Source organism: Chiloscyllium punctatum, chromosome 41 (genome assembly GCF_047496795.1).
Source record: "Chiloscyllium punctatum isolate Juve2018m chromosome 41, sChiPun1.3, whole genome shotgun sequence".
NCBI lineage: Eukaryota > Metazoa > Chordata > Chondrichthyes > Orectolobiformes > Hemiscylliidae > Chiloscyllium > Chiloscyllium punctatum.
This window is the reverse complement of record NC_092779.1, coordinates 24,495,163-24,511,635: the sequence shown is the minus strand read 5'-3', so window position 1 is coordinate 24,511,635 and position 16,473 is coordinate 24,495,163. Positions and strand designations below refer to the sequence as shown.

The 16,473-nt window shown below is 41.7% G+C and overlaps 1 protein-coding gene across 5 annotated transcripts in view; it reads left to right on the top strand.

Annotated features, from left to right (window-relative positions):
- Positions 1 to 16,473, top strand: part of plekhg4b (pleckstrin homology domain containing, family G (with RhoGef domain) member 4B) — a 178,841-nt gene that overhangs the window by 150,009 nt on the left and 12,359 nt on the right. For 4 of the 5 annotated variants that reach the window (XM_072560563.1, XM_072560559.1, XM_072560558.1 and 1 more), the window contains exons 14-20: positions 146 to 1,086; positions 3,004 to 3,253; positions 5,624 to 5,713; positions 7,552 to 7,776; positions 12,428 to 12,598; positions 13,204 to 13,381; positions 16,268 to 16,384. In XM_072560563.1, the coding sequence (XP_072416664.1) occupies positions 146 to 1,086; positions 3,004 to 3,253; positions 5,624 to 5,713; positions 7,552 to 7,776; positions 12,428 to 12,598; positions 13,204 to 13,381; positions 16,268 to 16,384 (1,972 nt within the window). The remainder of the gene's footprint in view (positions 1 to 145; positions 1,087 to 3,003; positions 3,254 to 5,623; positions 5,714 to 7,551; positions 7,777 to 12,427; positions 12,599 to 13,203; positions 13,382 to 16,267; positions 16,385 to 16,473) is intronic. The other variant, XM_072560561.1, reaches the window with a different exon arrangement.

Genomic DNA, 16,473 nt, shown 5'->3' with positions numbered 1-16,473 from the left:
ACTATTTTAAAAGCCACATGATCTCGTTCAAGAAATAAATTAATGTGGATTGATCGATGCTGAAACGTAAAAATGGCTGTTTTAACTACAATGGAAACAGAGTTTCATTTCTTTTTTATTGTGATGTTTTCTGCTTTCATGTCAGGCTGACCAGTGGGTTTTGCACTGCAACGATTACTTAAGGCGGCTGAAAGTGGACGAGCAAAGCACCTTAGAATATATGACAGCCGCGGTTCAGAGGTTGGAAGGATACCACCAGGAGGCCGTCAAATTCAATGCAGAAAACTTCCAGGAGATGAACGAGATGGTTCTTGGCCTTGGCAGTGCTAGGGAATTGAAACAGTGGAATATCCAGTGGGTGAAGTGCCAACAGACGAGGCACCTCTTGGAAGATGTCTTGGCCGCAGCAATCAGAATCCACGAGGATCACAGCAACGACTTGGCCACTAAGATAAACTCTGAGGACGATGGTCCCCGGACGAGCGGTGAGTTTGACACTGAAGGATCTGATGAGCTTGGAGACTCTTTCTCTCAAAAGGAGGCAGAGAGTATGGAGAATGGTGCGTGGCCCGATGACCCAGTGCATCAGCAGGAACATGATCAGGTCTTTGTGGTGTCAGAAAGCCCCACGGCGTTACTTTATGAAGAGTCCTGTCAAAGTGTCGAGACGTCACCTAAATTCAGCACCACCTCGCTATCTTCGATTCCGGCTGGTGGTAGGTTATGCGGCGGCAGCATCTTCTACAGAGATCTCGACAACTGCACCATGAGCTCCTCCGCTGCATCCTGCCACTCGGAGCCTGCCTGCTCACTGGCACCTCGGCACAAGAAGCAGCCGTTGAAAAAGATCATGAGGAAGGCCCAGAGCTTTGAGTTGTGGCAACGGGAGAGTAGCCACAGTGAGGCCGGCAGGCACGGCAACACCGGAGTTTACATCAAAGGTTTGGAGGTGGTCAGCAGCGTGGTGGCTGATAACAGGATTTCCAGATCAGAGCTAAAAAGCCCAGTGTTGACCAGGACTCGTAGCTTACCGATATCTTCCAGGATGCACCATCCACACGCAGAAGAAGCTAAGCGAACTGGGAGGTAATGATATCATTTGTTATCAGAACATTGACACAATAATTGGAAATATTCAGCTATATTTCCAGGTTTAACTCTGAGAAGACTCTGCGGTATTAATCTGGACCAGCGATCAATCATTCGATACCTCCAGCCTGTTGTGCTTTTTATTTGATCATTGCTGTTGCCTTCCTCAGTTAGATTAAACTGTGTCTCCTCCTTGATGCATTTATCAGCTATAAATCTATTTATTGTGGCCGCCTTCATGTTGCGGCTGGACAGGATGTTGGTCAGGCCACTTTTGGAATATTGCATTCAGTTCTGGTCTCCCTGACACAGGAAAGACGTTGTTAAAATTGAGAAGGTGCAGAAAAGATTTTATAAGGATGTTGCCTGGGTTGGATGGCTTGAGCTACAGGGAAAGGCTGAAAAGTATTTTTTTCCCCTGGAGCATTGGAAGCTGAGGGGTGACCTTTATAGAGGTTTATAAAATCATTGGGGGCATGGATAAGGTAAATACCTGTTTTTCCTAGAGGTTGTGGTTGGGGGTGGGTGGGGGGGGGGCGGTGGGTGGGAAGAGTGTAAAACCAGCAGGCATATACTTAAGGTGAGAGAGGAATTACATAAAGGGGACCTAAGGAGTAACTTTTTCACGCAGAGAGTGGTGTGTGCATGGAATGAGCTGCCAGATGTAGTGGTGGATGCTGGTACAATTACAACATTTAAAAGGCATCTGGATGGGTATATGAATATGAAGGGTTTAGAGGAATATTGGCAAATGTTGGCAAATGGAACTAGATTAATTAAAGATACCTGGTCAGCATGGACGAGTTGGACCGAATGGTCTGTTTCCGTGCTGTACATCTCTATGTCTTTATGACTCTATGACCTCAACACCCACGACCTTCTGGGGAAAATGGATAATAGGTTTCCATATGGCAGGGACAAAATCTTCATTTTGCACTGATGTGTCTCCGCCAATCACCTGATGAAATTCAGTCTGAATCTTTGACTATTGGGAGCAACTGACTAGGTCATTGATCCAATTAGTATGGTTGCAAGGATGTATTTTAATAATTCAAGTTTATGCATTACAGTACTTCAGATACCAGGGTTGTATAATTTACTCTAGAAGTTGCAATCTTATTTCAGATATTGATTTTTCAGACTGGTGACATTAATTTTTCAACACATGGTGGAAATCTTATTTCATAATCTCTCAGTTGAAAGGGTTTAAAGATTGGGGCTGCATGTTTTTAGACAGAATGTAGGATTTCATCTTTCTGTTTGAGATCCTGCATTAGCAATAAAGCATTCATGCCAGTATGAAATTTGATTGATTTGACAAAATTATACTTGGCTTGAAAGTAATCAAGATCCATGTGAGCTGAACTATGATTTTGTTTTTATGCTGATTTACCCAGTTAAAGAACCTTAGAAGTCAAAGCTTAATTAGTTATCATGATGGTATTTCATGGATGGGATTCAAATATAGCCAGTTTCCTTACCAAGGGAGTGATTGCACCATGCAATTTGTTACTATCAGGAAGGAAAGTAGCAAAGACGCATGTAAAGAGAAACTAGCTAAGTATTTATGAGAGAACGAAATGGGTGATTATGCTAACAGGGCTAAAAGAAAAAGAGTACAAAGAGAGAATGTGGAATATAAATAGCTTATGGACCTGTTTGGTTCAATGACCTGTGTCTGTGCTATATATTCCATGTAATTGAAAAAGAACTGAAACTGTCTCATAAATGATACAGTCTATGTTTCAAAAGTCAATTCATAGGATCTGTGACTCCAGTCAACTTTCAAAATTTAACCGTTATTACTTACCAAGTTATAAGATGAAATATAATGGCTGAGTCCGGGATCATTTTTCTTGTATTCCCACTGCTCAATGATATTCAGACTGGCTGTCCTCCTTTGTTTCCCCGCAGTAAGCTGCAGCATATAATGGATGAAATGATCAGCACAGAGAGGGAGTATGTCAAATCCCTTGGATACATCATAGACCATTACTTTCCAGAGATGGAGAGACTGGACTTGCCCCAGGATCTGCGTGGAAAGCGCACTATCATATTTGGGAATCTGGAGAAACTCTATGATTTTCACTGCCAGTACTTTCTGAAGGAACTCGAGAACTGCACCAACGGTCCACTTCAAGTCAGTCACTGCTTCCTCAAACATGTAAGTCCCCGTGCCATTCCTACTGGGCAATGTACTTGTTTGGAGTTCATTCAAAATATGAAACACGCAAAGGGGACCAATTGCCCAGTGTTACTGAGTACAATATCAAGTGCATTGAGGGTGTGTTAACGTAATTTTATCTTGCAATATATGTGAACAAAACATGGAGTAAGCTCTTTTTTCAATCTCCATCACAAAGTCCAGTGCACTAAAAGCAAAGTTATGAAGCCTCCATATATGATAGAACAAAGAATCCCTACAGTGTGGAAACAGGCCCTTCAGCCCAACAAGTCCACACTGACCCTGCGAAGAGTATCCCACCCAGCCCCATTCCCCTATTACTCTACATTTGCACCTAACTTACACATCCCTGAACATTATGGGCAATTCACTTAACCCGCAAATCTTTGAACTGTGGGAGGAAACTGGAGCACCCGGAGGAATCCCACGCAGACACAGGGAGAAGGTGCAAACTCCACCCAGACAGTTGCCCGAGGCTGGAATTGAACCTGCCTCCCTGGCGCTGTGAGGCAGCAGTGCTAACCACTGAGCCACCAAAGTGACCCAAATGAATTATCAAAAAACACAATGTCCAAGTTTAGCCCAGCCCATCTATTGGAAGCCATATACATTTATATATTATTAACAATATATAAACAAGGGTATTAAAATGGCATCCGGGCATAAACTGCTGGACTGATGAAGCATTCCTCCACCAAAATGCCATCTCACCAGTTTATCTGTTTGGCTTCTGGCAGCCAGGAAACTGTCTTCCAGAGGCAGGTAAGACGTTGAGAACATATGAAACTTGCAGCCTGATTGCTGCGACCCAGTTTTAGCTTTTGGTTGCAGGAGTCTCAGTGAGCACCATTGCTGCCAGAACATAACCTGGTGTGAGGCAGCAAGCAAGGCCAAGGTAAATGAAATTCATTGTTTTCAGGCAGGATGTCAAGGGAACCAGGAAGTCTGAATGTGGACTTTGAAATGAGGTGGTGTGAAGATGGCAATTTGTGGGGTTTTGAGAAACATCATTGTAACCACCTGAAGTTGTAAAGCTAGTGGGAAGAGCAGCTTGTAGTCATCACTCTGCCCAGTTCAAAGGCATGATAAGATACTGCGAAACTTTGCATTGAGAGTTGGAGCTTTTAGATTTATCACCAATATAGCATTATGTCTTGATGTCTGTTTAAGATGCCCACAAAGGATGCCTTATTATTTACGTCAACATGGTATCAGTGATATTTCAAACATACCATTTGTATTGTGTGACAAAGACTCATAAAATTCTTTCAGCCCCATGTCACAGCCCCCCAAACTAAAAGAGATAATAAGACCCATCACTTCACCTGTCTTATATCCTTCAGCATGCTTCACACACTCTGATTCAGTGGCACTCAATACCCGTACAGCTCATCCTGTTTCCTGCCTTGTGTTTTCAGGCCCTTCCTGGCAGCAGAGTCAGCAATAGACATAGGACACCCCCGTTGGGAGTTCCCATGAGTGAACTGCCAGCCCAGAAATGGGAAGAAGCATTGCAGAAAAAGCAGCAAGATGTAAATATGGCATGTGCTACCTCATGCATGCCAAGGCTGCTACATCCTCTGTGTGTTTATAGTGCTGTTACAGTCTGGCTGATTGACTGAACAAGTGTACTGTGTTGCCTGGGAGTTTGGAATTTGCCCAGTTGTAGAGTGCGGTCAATTCAGACTCCTGCAGGGACAGGAGCGAGAACTGGGCTAGCTGCCTTCTTCCACTTGAGTCTCCTGCCTAAAAGCAACAGAAGCATGTTGCTTTGACTTTATCAATATTACTGCTGAGGTCTTTGGTAACTCAGCTGCAAACCCTTTGAATTGTTTGCTAGCTTTGCAATGCATTCCCCACTCCCCTCCCCCCAGCCTGTCTGAAAACCTTCTTTGTTCAGGGTGGAGGTTAAAAAACAAGGTGTCGTTTCTGGATTTGGAAAATTCGTAAAACTAGCCCTGCGCATTTGAAGTCAGCCCAGTGACTCCAGCACCTCCTCGACTGTTAAGAATCGTAAACTGTTGAGTGTTAAATGAATATGTCTGTGCGACCATTAACTCTGCCCTTAGTTAAAATAGAGAAAATTAAAGAGCTGCTGTTAAATCAAAGTACTCTCTTCCTCATTTAATGAGAATATCCAGTGAGTTTGCACTACCTTAAAGCAGCATTTACTATAGTTTAGGAGTTTTATTGAGATGAGCAAATTCCATTCAAGACAATTTTAATGAGCAGGTTCTGAGTCTGAGAATGTGGTTTAACTAAGTGTTTGTTTAATACATTTGGAGCCAAGCAGCATTATCAGTTTATCCTAATGTTTGCAATTTTAATTTGTTTACTTTGTTCATCTAGGAAGAGCAGTTTGGAATGTATGCTCTGTACAGCAAGAACAAACCCCAGTCTGACGCTCTCCTTACTAGTCATGGAAACACTTTCTTTAAAGTAGGTGGTATGTAAGTTTTGGAAAAAAAAAATTCAATTTAAATCAGTGTGGAGAAAAAGGTGCTTGTAGGCCCGGAAGAGCTGTAACTTTGGATTGGAATGTGTGGCTATTAAACATTGAGAAAAATGTTTCCATTGTTGCTCAGTGGCTGCACTTTCTGGTTTGGAATTCAAAAGGTTGTGTGCTTTGAGTCTCTTTCCAGGGATGTGATCTTGTATTCCAAGAATTAAAAATCATGCAACACCAGGTTATAGTCCAGCAAGTTTATTTGAAAGTACTAGCTTTCGGAGTGCTGCTCCTTCATCAGGTACCTCTGAAAGCTAGTACTTCCAAAGAAACCTGTTAGACATAACCTGGTGTCGTGTGATATTAACTTTGTCCACCTCAGTCCAACACCGGCACCTCCACATCTTGTATTCCAGACTGACGCTCTAATGCAGTGTAGCAGCTGCACTGTTGCAGTTGCAGCTTTCATATGAGACATTAAATTCTGAACCCTCATTGCATGTAGAAGATCCCATGCATATTTTGAAGAAAAATTGAAAGACTGACATTTATATGGCAACTTGCATGATGACTGAATGTTGAAAGCATTTTGCAGCCAACTAAGTACCTACTGAGGTGTAATCACTGCCATATAATAGTTGAAATGCAGCAGCAATATGGGTACAACACACTTGCACAAAACAGCAATGTATTGAAGACCAGATAATTAATGCATATTGTGATATTGATTTAGGAATAATTATTGGCCAGTACATGAGGAATAACTCCACTACCAAAAGTCCTGTCAAGGAATCTTTCATATCCACCCACTGCGGCTTCAATTTAATCTCTCAGTCGTAGGCAGCACTTCCAACAGTATAATGCTTCCGCAGTTTTTGCATTTGAGTGTCACCCTTGATCTTTATAGTAAAGCACTGGAGTGAGACTTGAATCGAGACCATTATGATTCAAAGGTGAATGGACCATGGTGGACTCAAGTCAAACAAAATGGGATTTTTTTCAGTGTACTGGTCAGTATCTGTACCTCAGTGTTTGAAACATTCCAAATTGGTTGCTGTATGTCAGGAAAGACTTTACAATAGAACTCCATTGGCTATAAATTGCATTGAATGTTCTGAGACATGAAATGCATTGTTTCTTAGTGTAACTTCTGCTTTTATGTCGTTTTATTTTGTGTTTTAACAATGTGAATAGGGAAGGTCAATTTGCCCAAATTGTTTGGCAGGAAGGCTGATTTGTTTTAAAGGATTGGCATCCTTCATATCGAGCCCGAACCCTGTCCTTGGAGATGCCCATTAGGGATGCATGGCATGTCAGCTAGCCCCAGAGGGCCACCTGTCAAAAACAAGGAGCAATCCATGGCTGCTTTTTCTCCGATAAACATATTAAGGAACATGTAGATTGTGGGGAATCCCAAACCAGGAGTCACCAACCAGGAGTCCATCAGTCATAAGTCCCATAAAACTTTAAGTGAAGTTTCTTCACCCAGAAAGTGCATAGAATGTAAAACTTTGCTACTCTCTGGTAATCATTTGGGTTTATTTAAAGGGAAGCTTTACGAGAGAAAGAAATACTCAAACAAGGTTACATGAAGAATCTCAATAGGTGGATTATGTGGATGGTAAAGATCAACATAGACCAGTTGGGCCAAAAGGTTTGTTTGCATGCTCTCAGTTCAATGTAACTCTAAGTAGGTAACTGGATTGAGGTACAAATCAGAGCTAATCAAATTGATTTGTAGAGCAGGCTTGACAGCTCAAATGGAATGCAGCTATTTTCACTGACTCTATCCATTTCTGAATAACTGTCTGACTCTCTAATATTTCTGCAGAATAAGCAGATGACCCTGGGTGATAAGATGGACCTGGCCTCCTACTTACTGAAACCCATCCAGCGGATGAGCAAGTATGCACTGCTGCTGAAGGATATGATCAAACAGTGCTCCAAAACCCAAGAACAGGAACTCTCTGATCTCCAAGCGGCTGAGGAAATGGTTAAATTTCAGCTACGTCATGGAAACGACTTGCTAGCAATGGATGCCATTCGTGGATGTGATGTAAGGAAACTCTTTAACAAAATGGTTGGAAATCACAGTTTGTCATTTCAAAGCTGGTTTAAGAATCTGGCTGGTGCTTGAGAAGAAAACCATACTCCCCTACTCCTTTTTCTTTCAGTCCTCTGCATCTTTGTTGATGGAAACAGTATGTGGGTATCTTTCTGTTCAGCTTTCATCTATTTCATTCTATAAACAGGCATCAGACAGGTTAGGACAGCACAAAACATGTCTCCACCACATATTCATTTCTCCTTTCACCCTGAGTGTGTGGGATCTTGCTTTTTACAAGTTGGCTGTTATACTTTCATACGTTACAACAGCAAGTAGACATCAAAAAGATGCAAAATCTGCAATGAAGTTGCAAGTTCTCTTTTTATTGCTGTTGTTATGGATCCTATCAACATGAATGTAGCTTAAAAGTCCAAGTACAATCTAGTAAGTGCAGTGTCTTTTGATTTACACTGATTGCTGGCTTGGACTCTATTCATCTACCTCGTGGAATCCAATTACCAGCCTGACACATGCCCTGAATGTTTGTAGCAGAAAAGAACAGCGGTTTACGTTAGCTATTTTATACAGGCTAAGCATAAGCTTGCAGGTCAAGTCAATTCTAATTCCTTGATTATATTGCTCCTTTGGAACAAGCTATGGATTTCAAATAAATTAAATCCAACTCCTGGTTTACAGCAGAGAGCTACTGCAATCTACTAAAATAATGTAGATTTTGCTTCTTTTTCCTCTTTGTACAGTATCTGTGATGCAGTTTCCATACAGAATTGCAATTTGAGAGAAATGTTACCATGACGCGGCTGGCCACATTAATTTCAAATAATTATCTGCTAAAATATTCAAAACTGCCCTCCCTCCCGAACTTTGCTGTTCATTGATAGAATGAGCTTGTGATTGTGACCTAGATTCTGGTGCTAAAATCGGGCAGTAGTCAAAATGAAACTTTTGGCTAAAGTCTAAGACAAGTAATTTTGTGAAACCCTTAAGCTATGCTATGTAAATTATGATTCAGTTGCAAATCTGTATGAGTTTTTTTGTTAGAAAGTGTTGATTGGGTTGTGACAGAGTATGGCATGTTAGGCTCATGTGAAAGACTAGAGCATCTGGAGTCAGCTGACTAGGTAGCAAGTTGGCTTATAAGGCATTGATTATGGAGAAAGAGAGTACAAAGTAGATCATAGAGGGATCCCTACAGTGTGGAAACAGGTCCTTCGGCCCAACAAGTCCACACCAACCCTCTGAAGAGTATCCCACCTAAACCCATTCCCCTACCCTATTACTCCACATTTACCCCTAACTAACACATCCCTGAACACAATGGACAGTTTGGCATGTCCAATTCACCTAACCTGCATATCTTTGGACTGTGGGAGGAAACCTGAGCACCCAGTGGAAACCCACGCAGAATGTGTGGAGAATTTGCAAACTCCACACAGTTGCCTGAGGCTGGAATCAAACGCAGGTCCTTGGCGCTGTGAGGCAGCAGTGCTAACCACAATGTCACTGTGCCACCCCAGTAGTTAACCAGATCATCAAAGGCTAGAAGTCAGTGTTTCACAAGGGTGAGTACTGAAATCACTGTTGTAGGAGCAGGACTTAGGCATCATTCCTGGAAAACCTAGTTGTCATTCAATGAGATTGTTGGAGAAATTTTCATATATCTATCTTTAATTCTGTATCCCTTAATACCTATAATTAATGAAAATCTATTGATCTTAAATCAAAAAACTCTAAATTTGTCTAACTTCAATTGCTGTTTGTGGAGAAGAGTTTTAAATGCTACCATTCCTTGTGTCTAAAGTATTTCCTAATTACATTCCTAAAAGGCTACTTTTCTGGCAATAACTCCTCATTCCACACATCAATCTGCAGGAATAATTTATCTCTATCTATCCCATCTGTTTCACTTAATATCTTGAAAACTTTGAATAAATTGTCCCATAATCTTCTAATTTCCAGGCAATTCAATCTTAGCTTGTGTAATCTTCCCTCGATTTAACTCGTGAAGTCTAGGTAACGTACTTAAAAACCGAACCTGCGTTCCTTCAGAGGACAATTTATTGTTTCTAAGATGTGGTGTCTATAACTGCTCACGGTACATACAGAGATTTTGAATATTTTTGAATATTTCTGAAAAGATACACATTTTGTCAAACCTTTTTCTCTTGCACTAAAGTGGAGAATGGTAAACAGGCAGGAGGCTGCAAGAACACAGCAAGCCAGGCAGCATCAGCAGGTGGAGAAGTCAATGTTTTGGGTGTAACCCTTTTTCAGGACTGAGAGGAACTGCAGATCAAGGGGTAGGGGGGTTGGTGTGGTAGGGATAGGTAGACTGTATGACCTGGTTGGTCGATTGATCTGGACAATTAGCAAGAAATACTGACTTAAGGAGAAAAAAGAAATTTGGCCCAACAAGTCCACACCAACCCTCTGAAGAGTAACCCACCCAGACCAATTCCCTGCATTTACCCCTGACTAATGCACCGAACACTATGGGCAATTTAGCATGGCCAATTCACCTGATATGCACATCTTTGGACTGTGGAAGGAAACCCAGGCAGACAAAGGAGAATGTGCAAACTCCACACAGACAGTCGCCCGAGGCAGGAATCGAACATGGGTCCCTAGCACTGTGAGGCCCTAACCACTGAGCCACCGTGCTAGTCCATTTTGTGTTTCATTTCTCAGGGCACTGTTTCAACCAAACAGAATCAACTTGCCTGGTTTGATATTAAACAATGCTTAGCAGTTAAGTGTCATTGTTAATTGGCGCAGTTTCCATAGAAATGCCTCTAACAATCAGAGATCACTTGCCAACCAATCAGTACTCTGCTCTCTACAGTATAAATGTTGTTTTCCCTTTATTTTGGCATTCCCTGCAAAAATGCCTTGAAGATGAAAAGCTTAGTTTTCTCACAAAGCACCCAACTTGTTGCAGTACCCTTTTCTCGCTTACTTGAATTGTTTTGTGCTCCTCCCTCTCTCTTTTAATTCTTGTTTTACAATTTCTAGGATGTCATTTATATCCTCTACAGTGAAACTAGATCAAATATCTGTTCGATTTATTTACCATTTCCTTATTTTTCATTATTAGGGCCCCAAGCACCCACTGTAGAGGACCAATCACTTTACTTACTCTTTTCCTTTTTAGCCACATGTAGGAACCTTTGTTCGTACGAGTGCATAGATCCCAGAAAAACAGAGGAACTTTAAGACAGTCAGATGCCATAATGTCAAATAATATTATAGTATAAAGGTCCTCACTTCACCATTAGTAGTAACGGTGCAATGGAGTCTGTAATAAGTCAGCCAGCCATTTGTAGTGTTACAGGACGAAAAGTGAGTACTGCAGATGCTGGAGATCAGAGTCAAATGGGAGTGATGCTGGAAAAGCACAGCAGATCAGGCAGCATCTGAGGAGCAGGAAAATCAACACTTCGGGCAAAAGCCCTTTTGCAGTGTTACAGTCATGTACTGTAGCCATAACATCTGTACACATAGAACCTAGTTCATGGATCTTCTAACTAAGCTCTTAACAGTATAAATAGTTGCAGCTGTAACTAAATATCGAGGTATGTGTCTTAACAGGAAGCCAGTCTTTGTGGTGTATGTAGATGGGCTAATATATAGGGAAACATTCAGAGCATGGCAGTAGAGTTTCACCCAAAAAGCCACATCAAGTCTAAACTATTGTTTTGATACTTCTCACTCATGCTTTTTTCTTACTGTAATTTCTCTCCTTATTTTAGTCATTCTTTGTCATATTTTTGTATTTTGTCCAATCTTCTAGCCTGCCACTAATCATTGTGAATGGTACACTTTTTCTTTTAATTTGAAAGCTACAGATGATGTATTCTTCCCCTAGCTCCCCTTTGTTTTACACCATAATTATCACCACAAGGAATAGATAGGTGAACAACACAGAGACATTTAATGGCAAACTAGATAAAGTCATGAGGGATATGGAAATAGGAGTGAATGCTGACAGAATTAAATGATTAAGAGTCATATAGATCACAAACACTGGCATAGACCTAAATGTGTTATTTCTGTTTTGTTTATCCCATGAAAATATTTTGTAACATGAAACTTCTAAATTAACTTTTTGTAGTATGCTCCTTGCTCAAGTCTTTCAGCTCAGGAATCATTTCTTCCTTGCTATTTGCTCTCCTCTTGTGAATGCGATTACGAATGCTGGAGGTATACTGCTGTAATCATTAATTTATTAATATTTATAGAACCGTACATGTTGAGACATTTCAAGATGCTTCATACCATGAATAGCTTTTTGGAAGTGCAATTATTTATTATCTGAAAGAAAGGAAAGCTCCCATCCAGTCCCAACGCATTTAATAGCTCCTAAAGCAGTTTTGAAACATAATCACTGATAATCATTTATGAAATACGACAACCAATTTATGCACAGCACTATTCTGCAATTCTTGAGATAATGATTGTAACATCTGCCTTGATGATATTGGTTGAGGGATAAATATTAAGAAAACCATCAGGAGAACTCCCTGTTCTAATTATACTACCGAACTATTTAAAGCCACTCAAGAGGGCTGGGGACCGTCGGTTTAACCTCTCATCTGAAAGACAGGTATCATGTAAACTTCATCTTAGATTACTTCCTCTCCAGGTGAATCTCAAAGAACAAGGGCAACTTATGTGTCAAGAGGAATTTATTGTTTGGTGTGGACGCAAGAAGTACCTGAGGCACATTTTCCTGTTTGAGGACCTTATTCTCTTCAGCAAAACAAAAAAGATTGAAGGAGGATACGATATCTATGTTTACAAGCAATCATTTAAGGTAATGGAAAAGCTGCTTTATTTTTGAAATGCTGTGGTCTTGGATGGCCGTGGAAACAACTTGAATTTAGATGGCCTGCTTGATGCTGTAAAATGTCCCAAAGCACTTCATAGAACCATTATCAATCAGAAATTGACACTGAGTCACCAAAGGAGATTTTAATACAGGTGAGCGGCAACTTGGTTAAGCAGGTACATTTCAAAAAATGTCTTAGAGGTGAAGAGAGAGGCTGGGGAGAGTTAGTGAAAGAACTTTTGATTTTGGCATCTAGGTGGTTGAAGGCACTCTTGCCAGATGAGACAAGTTGGAAATCAACAATATGCAAAAATTGCAGGAAATGTTGAAGGTTCGGAGGGCTGAATGAGATTAGAGCACTGGGATGGAGAGAGCCATGGACAGATTTGAATGCAAGAATAAGAGTTTAATATCAACGTCCTGTTGGACTTGGAGACAATGCAGCTCAGCAAGTACAGAATGATGTGATGAAAAGCAAAATAGATTTTCATTTGAGTCCACTAGTTTAATTTTCCTTTTGCAAAATCAACATTGCTCAACTAATACATGGAGACGTGGAGTAAGAGATTTCCTCGCTTCGTTGATTTCAGACTGCAGAAATTGGAATGACTGAGAACGTTGGGGATAGTGGACTGCGCTTTGAGATCTGGTTCAGGAGGAGGAAATCTCAAGACACATATATCTTTCAAGCCAGCTCTTCTGAGGTCAAATTAACCTGGACCAGTGTCATAGGAAAAATCCTGTGGCGTCAAGCTCTGAGAAACCGAGGTATGGCAGTTTGTTTGTTGTGAAAGTTGAAAAGAGATTTTTTTGTTAATGGTATTACATGAGGTTTCCTGTGGGATGTTGTAAAACGTATTCTACAATTGGATTACATCTCTTCCTAGCCCCCCTCCTGTAAAAACACTATCACTTACTCCCAATTCTTCCGCCTCTGCTATATGTGTTCCCATGAGGAGCAATTCCACTCCAGGATGTCCAAGATGGCCTCCTATTTCAAGGGCTGTAATTTCCCCTTTCACGTGGTCAACAATGCTCTCCAGCACATCTCCTTCACTTCCTGTACCTCTGCCCTTGAGCTCCATCCTTCCAGCCACAACAAGGATAGAACACCCCAGTCTTCACCCTTGACCGCACTAATCTCTGGATACAGCGCATTATCCTCTGCCATTTCCGCCACCTACAATCATGCCCCACCACTGGAGATATATTTCCCTCCCCACCCCTATCAGCATTCCGCAGAGACCATTCCCTCCATGACACCCTTTTGTTAGAACCACGCACCCCTGCCACTCCTCCTAGCCCCCACTCCTGGCATCTTCCCTTGCTGTCACAACCTACACCTTCCCCATCACCTCCATCCAAGGCCCAAAAGGATCCTTCCACATTGGCAAAGGTTTTCCTGCATGTCCAAACACCTTAGCTATAGTGTCTGTTGCTCTTCATATGGTGAGACAGGATGCCAAGTTAGGGAGTGTTTCAGAGAACATCTCTGAGGCACACGCACCAAACAACCCCGCCACCCTATGGCCGACCACTTCAACATGCAAATTTTGGGCCACCTCCACCACCAAATCCAAGCCACCTGACGACTAGAGGAAGAACACCTCATCTTCCACCTTAGGACCCTCCAACCACACGGCATCAACATCGATTTCACCAGTTTCCATATCTCCCATGTCCCCACGTCATCCCAGATCGAACCCTCCAACCCAGCACCAACCTCCTGAACTGTGCCACTTATCCATCTTCCTTCCCACCATTACGCCCTCCACACTGACCAATCACCATCATCCCCCCCACCTGCATCTACCTATTGCCTTCCCAACTACCTTTCCCCCACCAGCCCCAGCCCCAGCTCCACCTTCCTATTTATCTCTCAGCCCTCTTCCTTCTCCCACATTCCTGATGAAGGGCTTATACCCAAAACTATGATTCTCCTACTCCTTGAATGCTGCCTGACCTGCTGTGCTTTTCCAGCGCCACATTTTTTGACTCCAGCATCTGCAGTCCTCACTTTCTCTCATGTAAATATACAAGTCAACTTTCCAAGGGAGGTACTACAAGTAGTTAGTACTGCTGCATTCAAATGCAAATTAGATAGATATCTTTCAGAACATTTTGGAATACAGCATATGAGTAATTTGCAACATAACGAGTATAACGTGCTGGCAAAGAACAGGGGACTGAAACTATAGTTTCCAAATCTTTCCATTGCTGAAGTTTCTGTCATTCTATATCTGAGTTTGTGAACACTAATTTCTAGAGATTGATTCTATGAGTTGGCATCTTTAATATTGTTCTGTCATGTGACAATCAGGTTGGCAGATGGCAAGTTGGATGGACATTTGCCTTTTCCTACCTGCCACATTCTGTGTTCCTTGCGTCCAATTGGTTTCTGCTGAAAAACTGAGTCACTTAAGTCCCTACATGTCCACAACAGTCTGAAGTTATTTTGACTACTGCTTTAATGATCATGATCATTTTCATTATCATGCCATAGATCCAGTTTCGTTTTAATGTGGACAGAAAATAGATGCCAGCCTTGCCAAAATGGGACAATGCATGGGTTCACAATCTGTCCAATGTGTGTGTACCTGAGGGCACAATGCATTTGGAAAGATCTCTCAGCAAATAGAGCACTGTAGGTGTGTGAGGGGTTGGAACGGTTTCTTGTGGAGCCCCTGGGAGCACTTCCCTACAATGGGGAGAGTGGGATCGATAATTTTTTCATGACATCCCAATCCTCTTAGAATCCACTTCAACCCGACAGAAATAGGATAGTTAGTGATTTTCCCTTCATTCCTGATGAGGGGCTTTTGCCCAAAACATCAATTTTCCTGCTCCTCAAATGCTACCTGACCTGCTGTGCTTTTCCATCACCACTCCAATCTTAACAGTGACTTTCCCAGTCAGGCTTGCTTTAAAATGCCGATATGACCCGATTGATGCCATTCGACTCCAATTTTCCTATTAGTTTCAACAAAACAAATAACACATTATCTGAAAAAAACCTGATCTTAGACAGCATCCAGAATATTCATTGAAATAATTGAGCCCACACATGTGGTACTGAGCTATACATCCCAAGAGGTTTCCAGATTCAATCTCTGATCTGGAGTCATCTGATCACAGCAGTCAGGGTACTGCCTAGCTAACAACTGTTAGTCCCTGACCTATGGAAAAGCAGTTTAACCGTGCTTTTACTACTACCCTGAATCCCTGACCTCTCTTCCAGCATTCCCCTTACCCTGATGAAAAGTGAGACTTCTTATGTTTGTAGACTTGCTGAAGCTAGCAACGGGTTTGTCTGTGAAGCCACTATAGTGGAACAGCCTGCTCACTATCCATCCCAGTCTGACACATGAGGAATGCCAATTTGGGTGATATATTTGAGAAACACTAAAACATTTGGAATAGAAGTAGGATGAGAAGGTTTATCACTAATGTTTTCTTTCACTAATGCTTCCTCACTGTGAGCATGTATTGAAATGCCAGTATGATCAGTTCAGTGGAAATAAATAGGGAGAGATTAGTCTTTTGCATTTTAGTTAATGACTAAGATGGCAACAACATGTACTTCTCTCAAGAATAAAAATTCAAAGGGTGAATAATCTCCTTCCTGGATTTTGATCAGTAAACACTTTGTTGCAGAGCTGAGAATGCAGGAGATGGTGTCCATGGGAATAGGGAATAAGCCATTTATGGACATCAAGCCGAGTGAAGCTGCCATTAGTGACCGGGCGATTGACTACATCATGAAGGGTAAGGGTAAGTAAGATTAATTAACTAGGATGATGCTTGATTTCCAACTTGAGACTTCTGCAATATGGATGCCTTTAAGATACAATAAACTGAGA